We start from the raw sequence: 18,008 nt of genomic DNA, 5'->3' as shown, positions 1-18,008 counted from the left end.
GTGCTGACTAAGTAATGAGGCAAGTGAACATGTCCGCTACAATGACATGATAAAACTAGCAAACACGTACTTTTCCTAAAGCGTATGGACTATGTCCTAATTTCTGTCTGCCTCAGCTCCCTCCACTCCTAGCCAAAATACATGAAACATTATAGAGATTGAGGAAATAGTGATCCAAATATAATTTCTGTTTCATAAAATCACCATGTCATATTCTCATTTAAAACTAAGCACAACTCTGCTAAACTAAATCTGAGGGTGTACTGAACCCTCGCCAGTAAAGCACAACTGTTTACAAAGCTCTGTTCATAACTCAAGCCCCAGCTTTTAGACTTTAGCCATCATTCTGAGGGTTTTCAATAGCAGTCCGCCTGCAGTCTATACTGCCCCAGGGGAGGGGAAAGGAGATGCAGGACTAGCACTGTCAAAACAGGGCAGGAGATTTGGGCGCAGCCGATGCCACCATAGGAATTTACAGCTATAGCTGCGCTCACTGCGTTAACTTGGGCGCTCAAATTATAAAACACTGTAATCCAGCCACCAGCAATAGCTGGAAGCTGAATTACATCTTTCCCCACCATCCATGGAGGCCTGGAAGGCGGAACAGTAATTAACCCCGCCGGGACTTGTGCAGGAGCAGGGTGAGATGTTTATCAGCTTTACCCTGCACCCAAATCTCCCTGCGGCCAAATCATAGGTATGCGATGCAGGCGGCTTCCCACCCAGGGACAAAGCAATCAGCTGAGAAATTCCACTACAAGCCAGTTGCTCATTGCCTGTATTTTGATGGGTGAAGATGAGTAATTCCTGAACAAAATCAGACTTTGGGTTGGAATGACCATGAGGACTTATTCACAGTGGGAAGTTGCGTTGTGATGCGATGTTAAATTCACAACGCAGAATTACAACGCAACACAAAAAAAAGTGGTAACGCACATTAACACTGCGTTACCGTCGCATACAGTAGGTACAGTACCATAACACTAAATGTTACAATGTGACGCTAACATCGCACTGTGAACGTTCCATAGGATTATCATTGCAGTGCGGTAAGCTTTATAACGCAGCTCTGCAATGTCCCACTGTGAATGTAGCCTGAATGATTATTTTGGCGGTGAACAGTTTGTGTATGTACCTAATATGTGTACTGGCGATTTATAAAGCACAGGTGACGCCGAGTAAACAGAATTGTTGAGGTTTTCAGATCTCACCAGCACTACATGTTCTGTGGATCTTCTGTGTTCTCTGGATCTCCTGGTTACTGATTAACCCACCTCTGAGCTCTGAAGAGGAAAGTCACAAAATTGATGAGGCCTGGGCAGGATAGGTTTGGGAACAGGTTTAGGGAACAGAGAACACTTAGGTGAGTTTAGATGTCCATTCCTGTGACCTTATCCAAAAAGAGGGAACACAGGAAGAAACATTTATTTTTGGCCATGGAGATGCAGTTTAAAATGCCTTTCTTGTTATATTTATTTTTATCTGGTTGCAAGGGGCCCCTATGTAGGAAAGCCGTACCATTCTGGTCTGATGCTTTCATTTGTTTTGGCAAAAATGATGACTCTGGGCATGTTAGGGTTAGGATCATCAGTTAGGAGTTAGTGGGTTAAAATCAGGTTAATGATTGAGTAAGAGACAGAATAGCAGACATGTTTTCAAAAGGTTGGGGTCAATTTTCTAGACTAAAGTTGGTCACCAGGAACAAGGAAATAAATTCAGTTTTTAAGCATTGGATTAAAATTAGGGCTATAGTGAAGCAAGCTAAAGCGGATCCGAGATGAAAAACTAACTATAACAAGTAACTTGTCTATATATCTTATCTAAAGTTTAGATGGTTTACACAGCAAATCTAGCTGCAAACAGTTTTAATAGAATATGATTATTTATTCCTGTGATACAATGACAGCAGCCATGTTTGTAAACCTTACACAGAGGCAGGCTTATCTGTATCTTGAGCCATCAGCTTAATCCCCTCTCCTCCTCCCCTCTGCCTCTGCCTCTGAAATCAATGGCTAGTAACACCTCACCCTCCTCCTGCTCAGACTGAGCTCCCATGAGCCCTTGCTACTGCCAAGGCAATCTGAAAACCTGTGGGCGTGGTTTATTTAGTTTATAGGGAATTAGAGTATTAAAACCATAACAAAAAAGTATTTGGCTTGAGGAATGCCCTATAAACAATAGGAAAGGAACACAATTATACAATGTATAAAAGTTCGGGGCTCGGATCCACTTTAAGATTAGCTTTAGGCACTGTAGGGTGAAGTTGGGATTGAACAGACTGAGCAAAGAGCGAGGTTAGCAGTAGACTAGGTGTGTATGTGTGTGTGTGCATGCTTGTTTTCTGGCCTGGGCAGTGAAGTCTGAGTCTGAGCTATTTTGGATACCTGGAGTCGGATTTAATGGTTTTATAAACTGAGGAGTCGGATGATTTTTGTACTAACACATCCCTGGCTGCAGACAGAGGTGCCTGGCTCTTCTGCTGACCACATATGTTATTGATTTGCTGTTATTGCCTGATAAGGCAGGCTCAAACCTGCTATCCGTGTTGCATTGTCCCCCGGAGTATGTAAATAAACTTGTTGTATTTGACAAATACATTGGCAAATTTTGTGTCTGCTTGGAGGAGGTAAGTCCACCACTGCCTCCTCATGTTTTAAACTTTTTAGAGCAGCCAAACAAGAAAAAGTACCCACTAATAGCAGCACCAAACCACTCCAAAAATTAATAGGAAAACGGTATAAACTTTATTGGTAAACAGTAAACAATTATATAAAATCAATTAAAAATCACACACAGGTGATTGCAGCGGTACATAAAAGAGTAATATGCCAACCTCAAGATAATATTCTAATCAATTGAACAAAAAATAGTAATAATAATATTAAGTCTCAGTGTTACAATAAATCCTGCGAAAAGCAGAGCATCAATGCCCACCAGTGATACTGGAGAGTTATAAGTGTGTCAAAAACACCTAAAAAGTAATAATAAATAAATATTGCACTACACTCAGATAAGGTGCAAAAGGAGAACTCATAAAGTTCAATTAACCATATATAAACAGTACAAATGGATATAATATAACTAACACAGTCCTCCTATAGGGGTATATAATACTAAACAACAAACAGGGTTGGGAATCAAGAGTAAAGAGAAGAGGAAGAGACCCTGGTCTCAGTTGAACAAAATACCACCAGAGGGAACGTGCAATTAGTAGATAAGAAACAAAATAAAGACTTACATAACAGAGGCTGAGGAAAATGAATGGGTACCGCCGCGCGCCTTAATGCATCTCGCAGGCTCTACCCGCTTCAAGTATTAATAAATTAATTAATTTAAACGTTTTAGATTCTTTTATCCTTTTGGCGCCTCTGTATCCATACTACGCTATATTAAGTCCCTCCCTGTTGGAGGGGTGTTGCCCCCTTTTTTCCTCATCTACGGAATGCGAATTCTTAATACTGAGTGAGATCAGGTCTAATCTCCCCACCTGCCTATACAGTGGTTGCCTTTGAGGTAACCCTGCTTTGTGAGTATAACGTATTACTCTATCATACTTCATTTAAACTACCAGTACATACTACACTATGGGCTCGATTCACAAAGCGGTGCTAACTGTTAGCACGCCTGTGAAAACCCCCTTAGCACGTCTAAACGAGCTTTTCGCGTGCAAAACTTTATGCGCGCACTGCACAGAGCGCTCCGCGCGAAGTGCCCATTAAAGCCCATGGGACTTAGCGCGCATAGGACTTTGCAAAGTTAGCGGGCGATCTGATTGAGAAATCCAGTGCTAACCTACTTAGCACCCTGGTTAGCACGTCTAAAGACTTTAGACGTGCTAAGTAGGTTAGCACCGCTTTGTGAATCAAGCCCTATATGTGGCTCTTGGTGTCCCTACTCTGTGTTCAGATATCATATAATTTGAATGAGAGTTTCTAAACATTTTCACAGGGCTGCTTTTTTTTTCTTTCTATGCATCTTATGATTTGTACAGGGTAGAAAGATCACTCAATATATCTTTGCATTCTATTTTGACTTTGTTTCATGCTGTTATAAGACTCATTTTTCTCTATGTTGTTGTATTATTACAAAATGACCAGCAGAGGGTAGCAAAGCCTAATCTATGGTAGAACAAGCTACACAGCTTCTCCCTGCCGAGCAGTTTTTACAGCGTTTGAATGTATGGCAATTTAACTCAGTAAGGAATTTCCCATAATGCTTTAGAAAACCTGACAAACAGTTGTATGCTCTAGTTTATTGATTCTGCTGCTGCACTAAAACAGCAGTACATCAATAACCATCTTTAGTTAGGAAACCCTGGGCTGTAGAGGAGTACGAGCAGTTAGGAAAACAGCACTGAGGCAAGAGCGGAAAAAATGTGAGCGTGGGGAATACTGGTTTCACGGGAGAGATGAGAGACTGAGGAAACGCAGCAAGAGAAATTATATGCTGTACAGGTCTCTCATGCATCAGTGGCAGCTAAAGGGGAAAAAAAGAAGCCAGCTCTTATGGGAATGGACATCAAAGGCATAAAGCTCTGTTATAAGTTCAAGCCTAATGGACAACAGATCTTAGTGCTATAACACCTTTACAAGAAAAACCAATCCGCTTATCTGTTCTTTACTTATCTGTGTATCACTGTGCTGGTTTTGTATGTAATACTTTTATTGGTCACGCCACCCACAATGGATAATTACTGGCTTTGTAATCTACACCTTTCATGAAAGAATTATGGAGATGCTCAATCCTGACATCCTTTTTAAAAGATGCTGGTTCCAGGGCTGTACTGATATTGATGAGCAGGAAAAGGCAGGTGTTCTGCCTTCTAATTTGCGTATTACCTACAAGTACCCATTTATACAACCAAAGTCGCTTAAAGGTGCGTACACACATGCGACTATAGTCGTTTGAAACGATCGTTCCCCGATCCTTTCAAACGACGATCGTTTGAAAAACAGCAGCCAACGACCATGAAGTCTGACGACGGACGAGCTAGATCGTTCAAAACGAATGATCTAGCTTGGCGGATTTTTCCCAACGACGATTGTTTGCAAAAGTAGAACATCGTTGGAAACGGTCGTTCGTACTAGGCTTGACATGTGCATTTCACTATTTCTCCATGAAACTTTTCATTTTTATGCGCAGGCGCAATAGTTACTTTTACTTGATGTAACGTTTCTTCTAACGATCAGATCGTTACACACCTTTTAAAACTAACTTTACTTAGGTCGTTCTTTCATCAATTCACCACTTTACCCCCGCCCGTACGAATTTCTCCGTCCCTTTTTCCATCCTTTAACCCCCAGAGACGGAGAAATCCGTACTTTCCGCGCTCCTGCCGCTGCACGCGCTCCCGCTCGTAAACACGTCGCCCGCCGCTAGTAAACACGCCGCCGCCCGCTCGCCTGGAGATCAATGAACGGGAAAATCCATTCCCGTTCGTTGATCTAAGCCCCACAATGATCCGCTGCTCTCCGATGGGCAGCGCGATCATTGTGAGAAAAAACAAACACTCACAGCCTCCTACTACTTCCTGCGATCGTCCGGAAGGAGGCTCGCAGGTTGCAATACACAAAAAGTTACTGTTGCCATCATGGCCAAATAGTAAAACTACACCCTAAGCATTTTTTACATAGAAATAAATTAGTGTTACACAAAAAAATTAACTCATTACCTCCCACACTCCCCCTTTTTTTTTTGTAATTAAAAAAAAATTCAAAAATTTACAATTACAAAAAATACATAAATAGTTACATTAGGGACTGAACTTTTTAAATATTTATGTCAAGAGGGTGTAACACTGTTACTTTATAAACTATGGGCTTGTAATTAGGGATGGACGCAAAACTGAAAAAAATGCACCTTTATTTCTAAATAAAATATTGGCGCCAAACATTGTGATAGGGACATAATTTAAACGGTTTTATAACCGGGACAAAAGGGCAAATAAATTTCATGGGTTTTAATTACAGTAGCATGCATTATTTAAAAACTATAATGGCCGAAAACTGAAAAATAATTAATTTTTTTCCCACATTTTTCCTATTTTCCCATTAAAACACATTTAGAATAAAATAATTCTTGGCATAATGTCCCACCTAAAGAAAGCCTAATTGGTGGCGGAAAAAACAAGATATAGTTCATTTCATTGCGATAAGTAATGATAAAGTTATAGACGAATGAATGGAAGGAGCGCTGAAAGGTGAAAATTGCTCTGGTGCTCAGGGGGTAAAACCCCTCAGTGGTGAAGTGGTTAAAAGTTTGTTCGTCGTTGACAACGAACGATCGTTGTCGCATGTGTGTACGTAGCTTTAGACTAGGCTAAAATCATAAAGTTCCTGCACCTTGTGCTGTCTGATCTCCCACCCTTTAAACTAACCACCAGAAGAAAACTTTACCTCTTGCCCTGCAGTGTTCTCCGCAGAATTTTTCTTCAGCTGGGTCAGTGGCAAAAAAAGGTTGCCCGGTGGGGGAATACAGAGCTGGTGCAACTCTGCATACAGCATAGGAGAAGGGTGAAGAGGCAAGCCGATGACAGCTGGGTGCTCACCAAAGTTAGCTGGGTGCAGCACCCAGCTAAAAGAGCCTGGAGAGAACCCTACCCTGGATAAATATAGCCATTTTGTCACCAATGTGAGAAATAGGCTGGCACTAAGTATTTCAATATCATATAGTCACTAGAAAGTTATATTTGGATTGCCCTCCAAATAAGTATCCAATAGAATGCAAAGGAGCAGAAAAGCAAGGCACAAATCCAATACATGGCATTTATTAATACCAGGAATTACAGCATCACATCCAGGTGAGGGTTCAAAGTGATTAGCTTGACAGCCGTATTGCGGTATAACCATCTTCATCAGAGGCCCACAAGAGTATGTACAAAGTGATTGGTCTGACAGCCGTATCGTGGTATCACCATCTTCAGCAGAGGCCCACAAGAGTGTACAATGTGATTGGCCTGACAGCTGTTTCGCAGGCTCACTCCCTGCTTTGTTAGAAGTCCACAAGGGTTATATAGATTGCGAGAGAGGTTGATCTTTTTATGTTTGGGTAAAGTTTTGGCCAGACACACTTGCTCACCTTGCCAGCAGTAAAGATTTTGGCATCTCTGGAAAATTTAAGAAAGTAAATTGGGGCGAGGAAAGATTTTTCAATGGGTTAACATTGCCCGAAGAATTTATAAATGAATATTTAAGTTGCATACAGTAAAGTTTCTCTTTTAGGTCTCGTTCACACTATAAACTTTGCTGTGTGCATCATCTATGTGCTGCGATCAGCAAGAACATCAGAAGTACATAGACTGCACTGTCTAATCAGACTACATGCGTTGTGCTATTGCACTGCTGCACACATTTTTCGGCAAAAAGCACTGTAACTGTAGTGAATGGGATCAGCAGCGCAATGCACAATGATGACACAGATGGCGCACGATTGCGCGCATTGTGTTTTGATCGCATAGTTTGACAATGTGAACGAGGCCCAAGTCCCTCTTTGTGATTCCCCATATACAGTAGGTAGTGAATACAAATTTGTAAGTCACTAATTACCCCATCTGTACCTGTGTGATGTTACCTTCAATACACGTACTGCTGGGAGCACTTAAGGAAGGGTTTGGGAAAAACTGAGCTGGAGTGTTTTTTTTCCCCCCGGCATTGCTTGTTGGCTGTAGCTCTAGCTGGGCAGCTGCCAGGGTGTCTAGTTCCCAGCATGCCTCTGCATGTTGCATTACTACTGGAGAGGACTAAAGGTGGCCACTAATGGTCAAATGTCTAGCAAAAAATCGTTTGACCGATCAGAAATTCTGATTGGATTGGTTGTAAATAATCGGTTGATTTGCACAATCTATTATGAACGATTATAAAAACAATCGTCCGATTGAATTTTCGTCTGACCAAAATTTTGTTGGTTGTGATAGATAGGAAGCAAAGATTGGTTCATTGATGGCGTAGTGAACGATTCTTCTTCCGATCAGAGTTATCTGATCGCTTGAATGATTTTTCGCTAGAAATTGGATCGTTAGTGACCACCTTAAGAAATATTTTCATTAGTTACTGTGGATCTCAGCATCTTGCTGCATGTAAAATCCCATGTTTTAAATATACAAAAAATAAATAAAAATACTGCAGCAGTATAAATTGCCCTGCGAGCAGTGAAAGGGTTATGTTAGAGCTGCCATTGTATTATGTCTGCGAAATAGGTCAGATATTGGTGTGTTCTGAGAAAAATGAAAGAAAGCAGCAGACAAGGGGGAGAAAAATAACATGGAGAGCATCACTTCAAACATGACTGCGTTAAATGCTGAAATGTTCAAAGTACGACAGAGAAAGATAAAGCCTTTGATGGGAAGTGGATGTTTCCCAGGGACATTACAAGCAGTAATCCAGATGTTCTGCTGTAATGCAATGAGTGTCCATGGATAGATGCCGAGCTCAGCCAAGTACAGCCTGCTGTAGACCCGAGCCCTCCACTCCCATGCTGTTCTGCCATATGGAAGTAATCTCCAGTCCCCTTTTAATAGCCAGCATTGGATTCCATTTTCACAAGGCTCGCACAGCTAAGTGGGGCTGCTTTATGGACAACTTAGATAGAAGCGCTTCCAAGATAAACATTCGGCCTGAAATTAGGACATACCAAGCCGCAGAATTATTTTAGGACATATTTCATAGTCGAGCTGCCATTTCGCTGCAGCTGCCAGACTGTAGGACACATCTTTGATCCGTGCTGGTCCATGCTTCCAATCATATTACAGGGAATTTACACAAAATGGAGAGCTTGCTCAGCAATGGCATGCTCTCTGGCTTTCCTAAGTTTTCTTGGAAATAGTAGTTTATCGGTTTAGGACTTTATTTATTTGAGTGCGAGGATCCTGTGTAGTTTGGCAAAAAATAAAATGAGTAAAATCACTTTTATTAATAATTTACTTTGGCTCGTGACTTATCTGCCTAGCTTGAAATAGATTTTTATGATTGGATTAAAATTCAATCTGGAGGGACTATCGGCGTTCCTTTATTCATTTGGCACATTTGACTCTTTAACATCCATTGTTTAATTTGAGTGGGGGATGGGTTTGATGAAGTTGGGGTGAGATGGTCAAGGCAATGACTAGTCTTCTTTAAAGTGAACCCGAGGTGAAAATAAACTGAGATAAACAATTGTATTTATCCTCCTACTCCTAAAAATGACTTTTTTTTAAAGATATTCCTTGGTTTTATTTTATATTTAAACATTTACAAAGTAGAATTAATGTTTTGTTGTCTCTGCGGAGTGGCAGCCTATTAAGTGTCCCTGAATACAAAAATACATGCACTATTGACCTTATTCTATCTCCCCCTCCCTCTCAGAAGTTTTAATCTGCCAGGAAAACTTTTATGGCTATTATTTGCTTGTTAGTGATGGTTACTTTATTCCTGACAAAGTACCAACAAGACAAAAGCTGTCACTTCCATGCCTAGAAATTAACTCTTTCAGGCAGAAAAATAAAACCAGTAAAACAGTCTGGTCATTAATGTTTTGCACTGTGCATACACGTTTCTCTCATCATGTCACATGTCACCTCGGGTACACTTTAGGAGACAGAAGCTGTAAGGGAGTGTTCATACATACGGCCACAGCAAACACCTGCAGTGTTTTGCAGAAAATGTGTTATGTTGTGCAGTTGGCAATAGGAATTGCACACTGTGCGAACTTATACTGCAGGGAGTACGTGTTTTTGGGTTTTTTTTCCTCTGCATGTCAAAACTGCATTTAACCCATTGATTAACATGAGCTATCACATCTACATGTCATAAAACTGCGTTTGATCCCCTCAAGTGTGAACCCTGGCCAACTAGGGGAGAAAACAATGTACATTAGTAGAACAATGCTATTTAGGTGTGTAGAACAATGCAAAGATGAGATGGAGTGAAGGAAAGTTTAGTTCAAGTTTGCTTAAATGGCCTTTCTGTAGTGAAACAATCGCTGTACTGTTTGCAACATAACAAATGCTGCTTTACTTTAACTAACTAATGTTGCTTTACACATACAATAAGAATAAAATGAGCTCTACGGATATGATGATTATTTCTCATTTATACACATTTTCGGTTGCACTTTACAAAATGTCTTTGCCAATGCACCTCACTAACTGTACCTTAAAGGGGAACTGAAGTAAGAGGTATACGGAGGCTGCCATATGTATTTCCTTTTAATCAATACCAGTTGCCTGGCAGTCCTGCTGGTCTATTTCTCTGCAGTAGTATCTGCATAACACCAGAAACAAGCATGCAGCTAGTCTTGTCAGATCTGACTTTAAAGTCTGAAACACCAGATCTGCTGCATGCTTGTTCAGGGGCTATGGCTAATAGTATTAGAGGCAGAGGAGCAGCAGGGCTGCCAGGCAACTGGTATTGCTTAAAAGGAAATAAACATGGCAGCCTCCATATACCTCTCTCTTCAGTTCCCCTTTAAGGAGCCATTTCATATAAATATATTTTAGGTCCAATTTTGGGGGTGCCAGCATGCTTTTGAGGTGTGAGAGGAAACCCATGCAAACACAGGAAAACAGGCCCTTATTCAATTTACCTTTTCCTCCAAGTTTTCTCCTAGGAGGTAATTTTTCATGTTCTGTAACTTTTCAGCACTCTGCAAATGAAAAAGTACCAAAAAGTTTGTGAAAAGTGCAGTCAAAACTATTGAGTATTTTCTTGCTTGCTGGTGCCCTAAAGGGTATTTGGTACTTATCCGTTAGCCGGGCGCATCCGGCAGGTTGCGACAAAACTCCACCAGAGTTACATCTTTCCCTACTATCCATGTCGGCCTGGAGGGGGAATAGTAATTAGCGCCACCTGCCGGATGCGCCCGGCTAACAGATAAGTACCGGGTATTTTATGGATAAGATGTGAAAATACCACCTAGGAGAGAAAAGGTGGAATGAATAAGGGAAACAGACTCTCCTGGCCAGGGTGTATGCCTGGAAGTTTAGTGGTACAAGGAAAGAGCAGTAATTCATACTTATCATTGCAAAGAAACGGAATGTTTTAGTATGCGTTTTTTACATTATTATTTGCATTTTTATGCAAATTTTTGTGCGCTTTTTTTTTACTGCAGCTATTGAGTCAGTGGGCCGTTGCATGCAATGTGCAAATTAATGCTGCAAGGTGTAAGTTTGTTTTTTGCTTGCAAAAACATGAAGATAATTTTATCAATATTAATAGAATTGTGACTCTCCAATAGCTTTCCTTAGATGTATGTATTTGCAGTTCACATGCAAATTTTAAAGTGTGAACCTTGTTTAAAAGCTGTCAGCCATCCATCATCCATTTAATAGATTTTTTTTATTTCTTTTTTTCAGTTTGTAGTTTGGGATATTTTTTTTCTAATCAATTTTATATGCAAAACATGAAAATTTTAATAATTTTTAGAAAAATAAGATTGTGAATTGGTGTGTTTAAGAGGCTAATATTATAATATTACCAGAGCATTAATGTAGTAATGTGACAGTCTGTCGGTACAAAATTTGGACCAGTGTCTTGTGACCCTCTTGGTTCAAAAAGGGCAGCCTGTGACAATACATTGGGGGGGGGGGGGGTGAGCGAGCCAGAACTGATTTCCTGCTAGCAGTTGCCCAAATTACCCGGCACCTTTTTCGTATATACGCTTATCCGCTGTGTAGGTCAGAGGTGGAAGCTCTGCATCTGCCTTTAAAGGAGTACTGTAGGGGGGGGGGGGGGGGCAGGGGAAAAAGAGTTGAACTTACCCGGGGCTAATGGTCCCCCGCAGACGTACTACGCCTGACGTAGGTCACGTGGGTTGCAGTGCGGAAGTCTGGAGTCTTGGGAGCCTGAACAGCGGGACGCCGCAGGGAGGCCATTGGAGACGTATCTGAGGCTGGAGAGACTTGCCGCTATGATTCGCTACCCTATCCCTAAAGGGAGTCTGTAAGTTACCCAAGTGCACGAGAAGCGCAGTGTGTATTCAGTTTGGATTGACATGCTGCGCGATGAATCTGTTTTATGCTTTTATTAAAGGAGTTTTTTACATTGGAACTGGATGTGATCACTGATGTTCTGAGTGATACATATTATTGAATGCGAGATTGCCACCTGAATCACGGTGGTTTACATCTGGTGAGCCTTTTTGATCTCTAGGGCAGTGGGGATCACGTGTGAACACGGTTTTTTTCACCCGCACCCGCACCGTGGAGTATTGATGACTATTGAATGGCTATACAGTATCACACTATGTGGAGATGTTATTTTTAGGTCTCTGGAGGAGCACGCAGTGGAGTGCATAGCACCAGAAGGATTTTGACTGTTTACAGGAGGAACCACAGCACACTCAGTGGACTTTGTGTGACATTTATGGTGATATTTATGTCAAATTTGAGTGATTTGGTTTTGCACTTTCAGGGAACTGATCAGTAATAGGCAGCGCAGCAGCTTTGAAATTAGTTGCATATATATTGCTGAGCCCTTTTCTTTTTGCACTTTTGTTGTGACATGTGAAGCCAGTTCAGATGCGTGTATATCCCGAACACCATATAATTCTGCTATTCTGCACTAGTTTGAGCATAAGTTCAGTGTTGGATGGAGGTTAAACATCCCCAGCAGCTGTGTGACTTTGCATACTGGATCCAGTAACACTTGGTAATCATTGTTTCTCATCAGGCAACCTCCATGCAGTCCCTGCAGTTATCGGAGTCCCTGAGGAAGAGCCAGCTTTGGAATGGAACGGTCACCATCACTTTGCTGGAAGGGATTCATCTTCCTGATGGAGGCACCTTTGATTGTTTTGTAAGATTCAGGCTGGGAGATCAGAAGTACAGAAGCAAGGTATGTCTTATGACAAATACTGTGCTGAATTATGTGCAAACCTAGATTTTGTGTTAAAAGCTGCAGTTAATGGGAATGTGTAGTCACTTTGATTTCTTTCTTTCATTTATCTACATTAACTGCTTTCGGATGGCAGTAAGTGAAATCTATGCCCTGTTTGGAGGCTGTTATTCCTGCTAGGGCATAGATTTCACTCACCGCCGCTGCACACTATCTCCACTCACGGCAATAGTGTCGCTATCTCCCCGCTGCTGCTCACAGGCCCGGCTGTCGGTATAATTTCATTGGCTCCTGATCCTGTACTCAATGTGACCCTGTCATCAATGTAAGAAAATCTCATTGGCTCACATTGATCACAGACGCAGGAGCCAAAGAAAATTGCTCCTGAGAGCTCTGCCGTCATACAGATGGCAGAGCGACAGATGGCAGAGCGGGTAGGCTGAGGAGACGGAGATGCAACGTGAACGGCGGTAGCGGCGATTCAATGTTTTTTGGTACCAACGATCTCTGGTCTTTAAATGGCCAGAAAGTACTGGTACCGAAAGGGTTAAGAAGTCTTAAAAAAACAGATATTTGTAATCAGGTAAATATGGAATGTTTCGTATATAATTATTTCAAATTTACCTAATTTATCAAGTGGGTGGTGTATAGGGATAGTCAATGAGATGCAAATAATTCCGAATTATGCAAATTTTGAAAGCAAATTTATGCTGCTTGAAAATGGACCAGTCAAGTCCCTACAAGGTTTAATTTGATTGGTCCATTTCAAGTAACTTATATTTTCATACAGAATTTGCATAATCCTGGATCAACTCTGAATTATTTGCATCTCACTGACCATCCCTAGTTGTCTGTCGCTAGAACAGTCCCTATTTTGACCAAAGACGCTGAACTACTGTTGTTTTGTTGTGAGCTCCTTGTATGTTCTAACTTGTACATTAACCCATTTATCTATTGTGCAGCACTTCTTAAAGTGGTCTGAAACTCTGACATAACATTCGATAAAAATGTGTTTTCCTACTTTTTATTACTCATACAGTTATATTTGTTTTTGTGCACACGTAATATTGTCTGTTTACAAATTACAAGTTTACAAAGTGTCGTTTTTCTAACCCTGAGGCAGGGAACACATTTGACTGTTTTCGTGCGCGTTTTCTGCACAGAAAAACTGAGAACTCATGTTAATCAATGTGCTAGTGCACACTTACTGTGGTGTTCGCATGCAGAAAAAAAACTGACATTCTGCATCATGATTCTGCACATTTTGGCAGTTTCCTCTATCATTTACATCAGCTGCTGTTAAAAAACGTGCGCGTTTTCCTGCATGGAAACACACTTGGTGTGCAGAAAAAGTATGCAGAAAAACGCGCGCGGAAAACTGAAAGTCGTGTGTTCCCTGCCTGAAAGCTGACATTGCATTTTATTATTTTTCTATTATAACTGCTTTTATTATATATTAAAATCTTCTAATGAGCTATTCTGAACACTGTGTGTGCCTGAAGCAGAGACTGTTTCTCAGAGTGTTTGTTTACATTCCAGTGTTGATACATTTGTGTTTAACAAGTAAAAAAAGATACTGTTATCTCCAGCTTGGATGCAGATTTGAAGCTGAATAGCAGGAGAAAGTGCTTTGTTTAACCATTTATAAATGCAATTTATAATAATAATAATAATAATTCAGATTAGACTGCAATTAGGAATGCCAACTCTGGAACTTCTGATGCAACTGAAATGCTGATAACATCCTGTATTGATTATATGGATCTGTTCACATGATGATGTGTGTTATAGTAGTTATCCAGTCTCATATGTCATTGATGCTTGTTTTTTAGGCACTGTGTAAAACGTCAAATCCTCAGTGGAGGGAGCGCTTTGATTTTCACTACTTCTCTGATAGGTTGGGAGTGTTGGAGATTGAAGTGTGGGGGAAAGATAGCCGCAAACATGAGGATCTGCTGGGCATGTAAGTGTATTTTGTCTTTTGTACAAAATTGTAGCAAGGTTAAAACAGAATTTGTTTCATTGCACATAAGGCAATCTGAATGGCACACTGGGGAGCTGTTATTCAGATTACAGCAAAGTTGAATGTTTTGCCTACATTAGCCCCTCAATTTCTGTGCTGAAACTTTAATATGCTTAATAGGTTATATTTGGCAAAAAATCCTTCTGTTCCATGTTTCGTAATTGGTACAAATATGAAGTCATGATCACTTGTCTACTCACGCCTTCATATAAGGTAATACAAGTGCTTTAAACATGTTAAATGGTATAAGAAAATGCCTAATTAGTAAATGGCTTCTGTGTGCAGAACATATTTACTTACTGTAGCTGATATGGGTGCAACTAAAAAGAAGCTTATAAAACTTTTGCTGTAATAACCAATAAGCGGTTTTAAAGCAGGATTGTCAGCCATAACCTCAAATTCCTTTCTGTTTATTATGCAGTCTACAACCTGACCTTGCATTGCAAGCATTCCAATATAATCATAAATGTTTCTTAACTCAGTCAGCCTGGCTCTATTTGGTACATTGCCAGGAGAAGGAAGCTTGTTTTCTCTCCTTCTTTGTTCCTTCTTCCTTCTCCTCACTGATTGGCTAAGTGCAGTTGAGTGTGACACGAGGCTGCGAAGGGAAATACACCTCATCCTTCTGCAGAAGTAGTTAAAATGTAATCTGTTCAGTTCAGTTTCTAGGCGAAAAAAAGAGTGAAGGAGAAAATGACATCAAGATTGCCTTTAGTCAGAGGTAGTAAAGATGGAAAATTCCTGGAACAAGTTTTCTCTTTATTTACCATATAAAATTAATTGAAATCAAAATGTGGACAGTACAAAACTTATGCTTTGTAAGTAGAACAAGTATTTATCTATGTATAAATGTGTTTTTTTCCTGTGATAGTATGGCTGTCCCTGCTGCTTTAAACTGAAGGAGTAAATATGTCAGTGCCTCCAGCCCATTCACTTAAAGCAGATGTATGTTTCTGCTGCCCCCCCCCCGTACCATTTATTCATACTTTTTATTCCATCCTTGCCCATGTGTAGCCATTACACATATACAACATGCTAGAGTTAATCAGCTTTCAACCACAATAGCAGAAACTGTGCTCCTATGTTACATAAGAACAATGGTGCTCTATGTAAAGAGTCACAAGTATGGCCTGTGATATGGCCAGAGGACTACACAGCTTAATGTTTGACCTCCACAGGTCATGCTCTGGTCAGCCAGCAATGCCGGTCATTCCTAAAAACCATTAGGAGTCTGTGAAGTAACTAACTTCAGAGGCCCCATACCGTTTTTCACAGGCATGTTGTATATTCGGAATCTGAGAAGGTGCTTCGGGGAACTTGTGTGTTGCTCCTAGGCATCTGGTGCAAATGTTCCAAGTTCTGTAAATGTGCCTGAAATTCAATAAAATTACATTTGCATTCAGTTTCTTGGTTACATAACTTGTTCAAAGCATGCCATTTCACGCTAAACCCAAAATTAAAGCTGGTAAATAAATCCAATTTCCAGAAGTAACACCTATAATAAGAACATACAGAGAAGTTCCACCCAAAAAAAAGTGAATGGCCCTAGACCAGTGATGGCTAACCGTGGCACTCCAGCTGTGGTGGAACTACAAGTCCCATGAGGCATTGCAATACTCTTGACAGCTCTAAGCATAACTCGAGGAGGCAGAGGCATGATGGGATTTGTAGTTGTGTCACAGCTGGAGTTCCAAGGTTAGCCATCACTGCCCTAGACTGTGATGGACACACATCTCTGAGGGGCAGTAAAAGGGACAAGACCACAGTATATATTCTGTACAATGCTAAATAATTCTGACTATTGTCAGAACATGAAACACCAGGTATGCATAGTGTAAGAACATTAAATTCCGGGTATACATAGTCATAATGGGCTAATAACTTGGAAAGTAGAAAGAACAGAGGATTGACACAACAGCCGGAAGGAAATTATGTGGAAGTGTCATTTTTTTCTTTTAGATGCTGGAGAAAGGTATCTCTTCGTATATAAATGAGTGCAATAAATGCATAGCTATTTGTCCCTCAAGTGTTGCCTTTGTGAGCTGAGGAAACATTTTGAAGGAGAATACCCAGACTGTTTTCTGGAAAGTTTCAAGCACTGTTCTCATCTCTTCAGCCTGAAGAACAAAATGGCATTTAGTAAAAGCTTGCTAGTGCTCCAGACCAGCCATAGATCACCCAGTTGTCTCTTTATGTCATAGCTTGCACATTCTAGGAAGTTTATCATTTTGCTAAGCAAAGCATAGTGTAATTTATGAGCCTCCATTAGTAACATTATGGAATTTGATCTATTGTGATGCATTGTACTATTTAACAATGTGAATGATAAATCTGACAATGTCTTTCATAATTTAGGTGTAAAGTTGATATCGCTGCATTGCCCATTGAGCAAATCCATCGCCTGGAAGTGCCTCTGGAGCAGAACCATGGCTCCATACACCTAATGATCGCCCTTACACCCTGCACAGGAGTCTCCATATCTGACCTCTGTGTGTGTCCGCTGGCGGACCCCGGGGAAAAGGAGCAGATTAGTGAAAGATATGTAAGTATTCAGGATTTTGATCTTAATAGCTATATCAAATGTTCCAATGTTAAAAAAAACAATGACCGTAGAAATGGGGAGCGCCTGGAAATAAAGTACAGTTTATACTCGAATATAATTCCACCCCAATATTCAACCCTCTTAAGCTGGAATTATTTATTGACTTAAGTATAAGTCTACCCAGCAAAGTTAATGGCTCCACTTGGGGCTCAGGACGGGTTAATGATGGACTTCATACAGTATTGCAGCCATTAACCCCTCCTGTCCCTTAAGTGCAGCCAATACCCCCACCAGGCCCCAGAGAGCTGCGATTATTCTCTCCCTTTTATGCAGCCCAATATTTCCCCCATGCCCATTTCCTTGTTAATTGTTGTAGCCAGGACTTTCAGACCTGTGCTTTCTTGGCATTCCCTTTCCTCAAAGTATAACTTACTACAGGGTAAATTGCTGCAAATGGGAATGTCACTATTAGTACACACATTACTCAGTGTGCTCAGTGTTGCCTGTGACTCGTGTATAAGTCAACCCCTATACTTTTACAAAGTGAAATACTTTATGTATTCTCTCTCATTCATTCATACACACACACATACATCCTATCCACAATTACTTCTACTAATTCATACATATACACTCA

At 40.7% G+C, this 18,008-nt stretch overlaps 1 protein-coding gene across 4 annotated transcripts in view; it reads left to right on the top strand.

The window, feature by feature from the left end:
- MCTP2 (multiple C2 and transmembrane domain containing 2) overlaps positions 1 to 18,008 on the top strand; it is a 268,191-nt gene that overhangs the window by 146,688 nt on the left and 103,495 nt on the right. For all 4 annotated transcript variants that reach the window (XM_068275141.1, XM_068275139.1, XM_068275142.1 and 1 more), the window contains exons 9-11: positions 12,642 to 12,806; positions 14,639 to 14,769; positions 17,185 to 17,371. In XM_068275141.1, the coding sequence (XP_068131242.1) occupies positions 12,642 to 12,806; positions 14,639 to 14,769; positions 17,185 to 17,371 (483 nt within the window). The remainder of the gene's footprint in view (positions 1 to 12,641; positions 12,807 to 14,638; positions 14,770 to 17,184; positions 17,372 to 18,008) is intronic.

Source organism: Hyperolius riggenbachi, chromosome 3 (assembly GCF_040937935.1).
Source record: "Hyperolius riggenbachi isolate aHypRig1 chromosome 3, aHypRig1.pri, whole genome shotgun sequence".
NCBI lineage: Eukaryota > Metazoa > Chordata > Amphibia > Anura > Hyperoliidae > Hyperolius > Hyperolius riggenbachi.
This window is presented reverse-complemented; position numbering and strand designations above follow the sequence as displayed.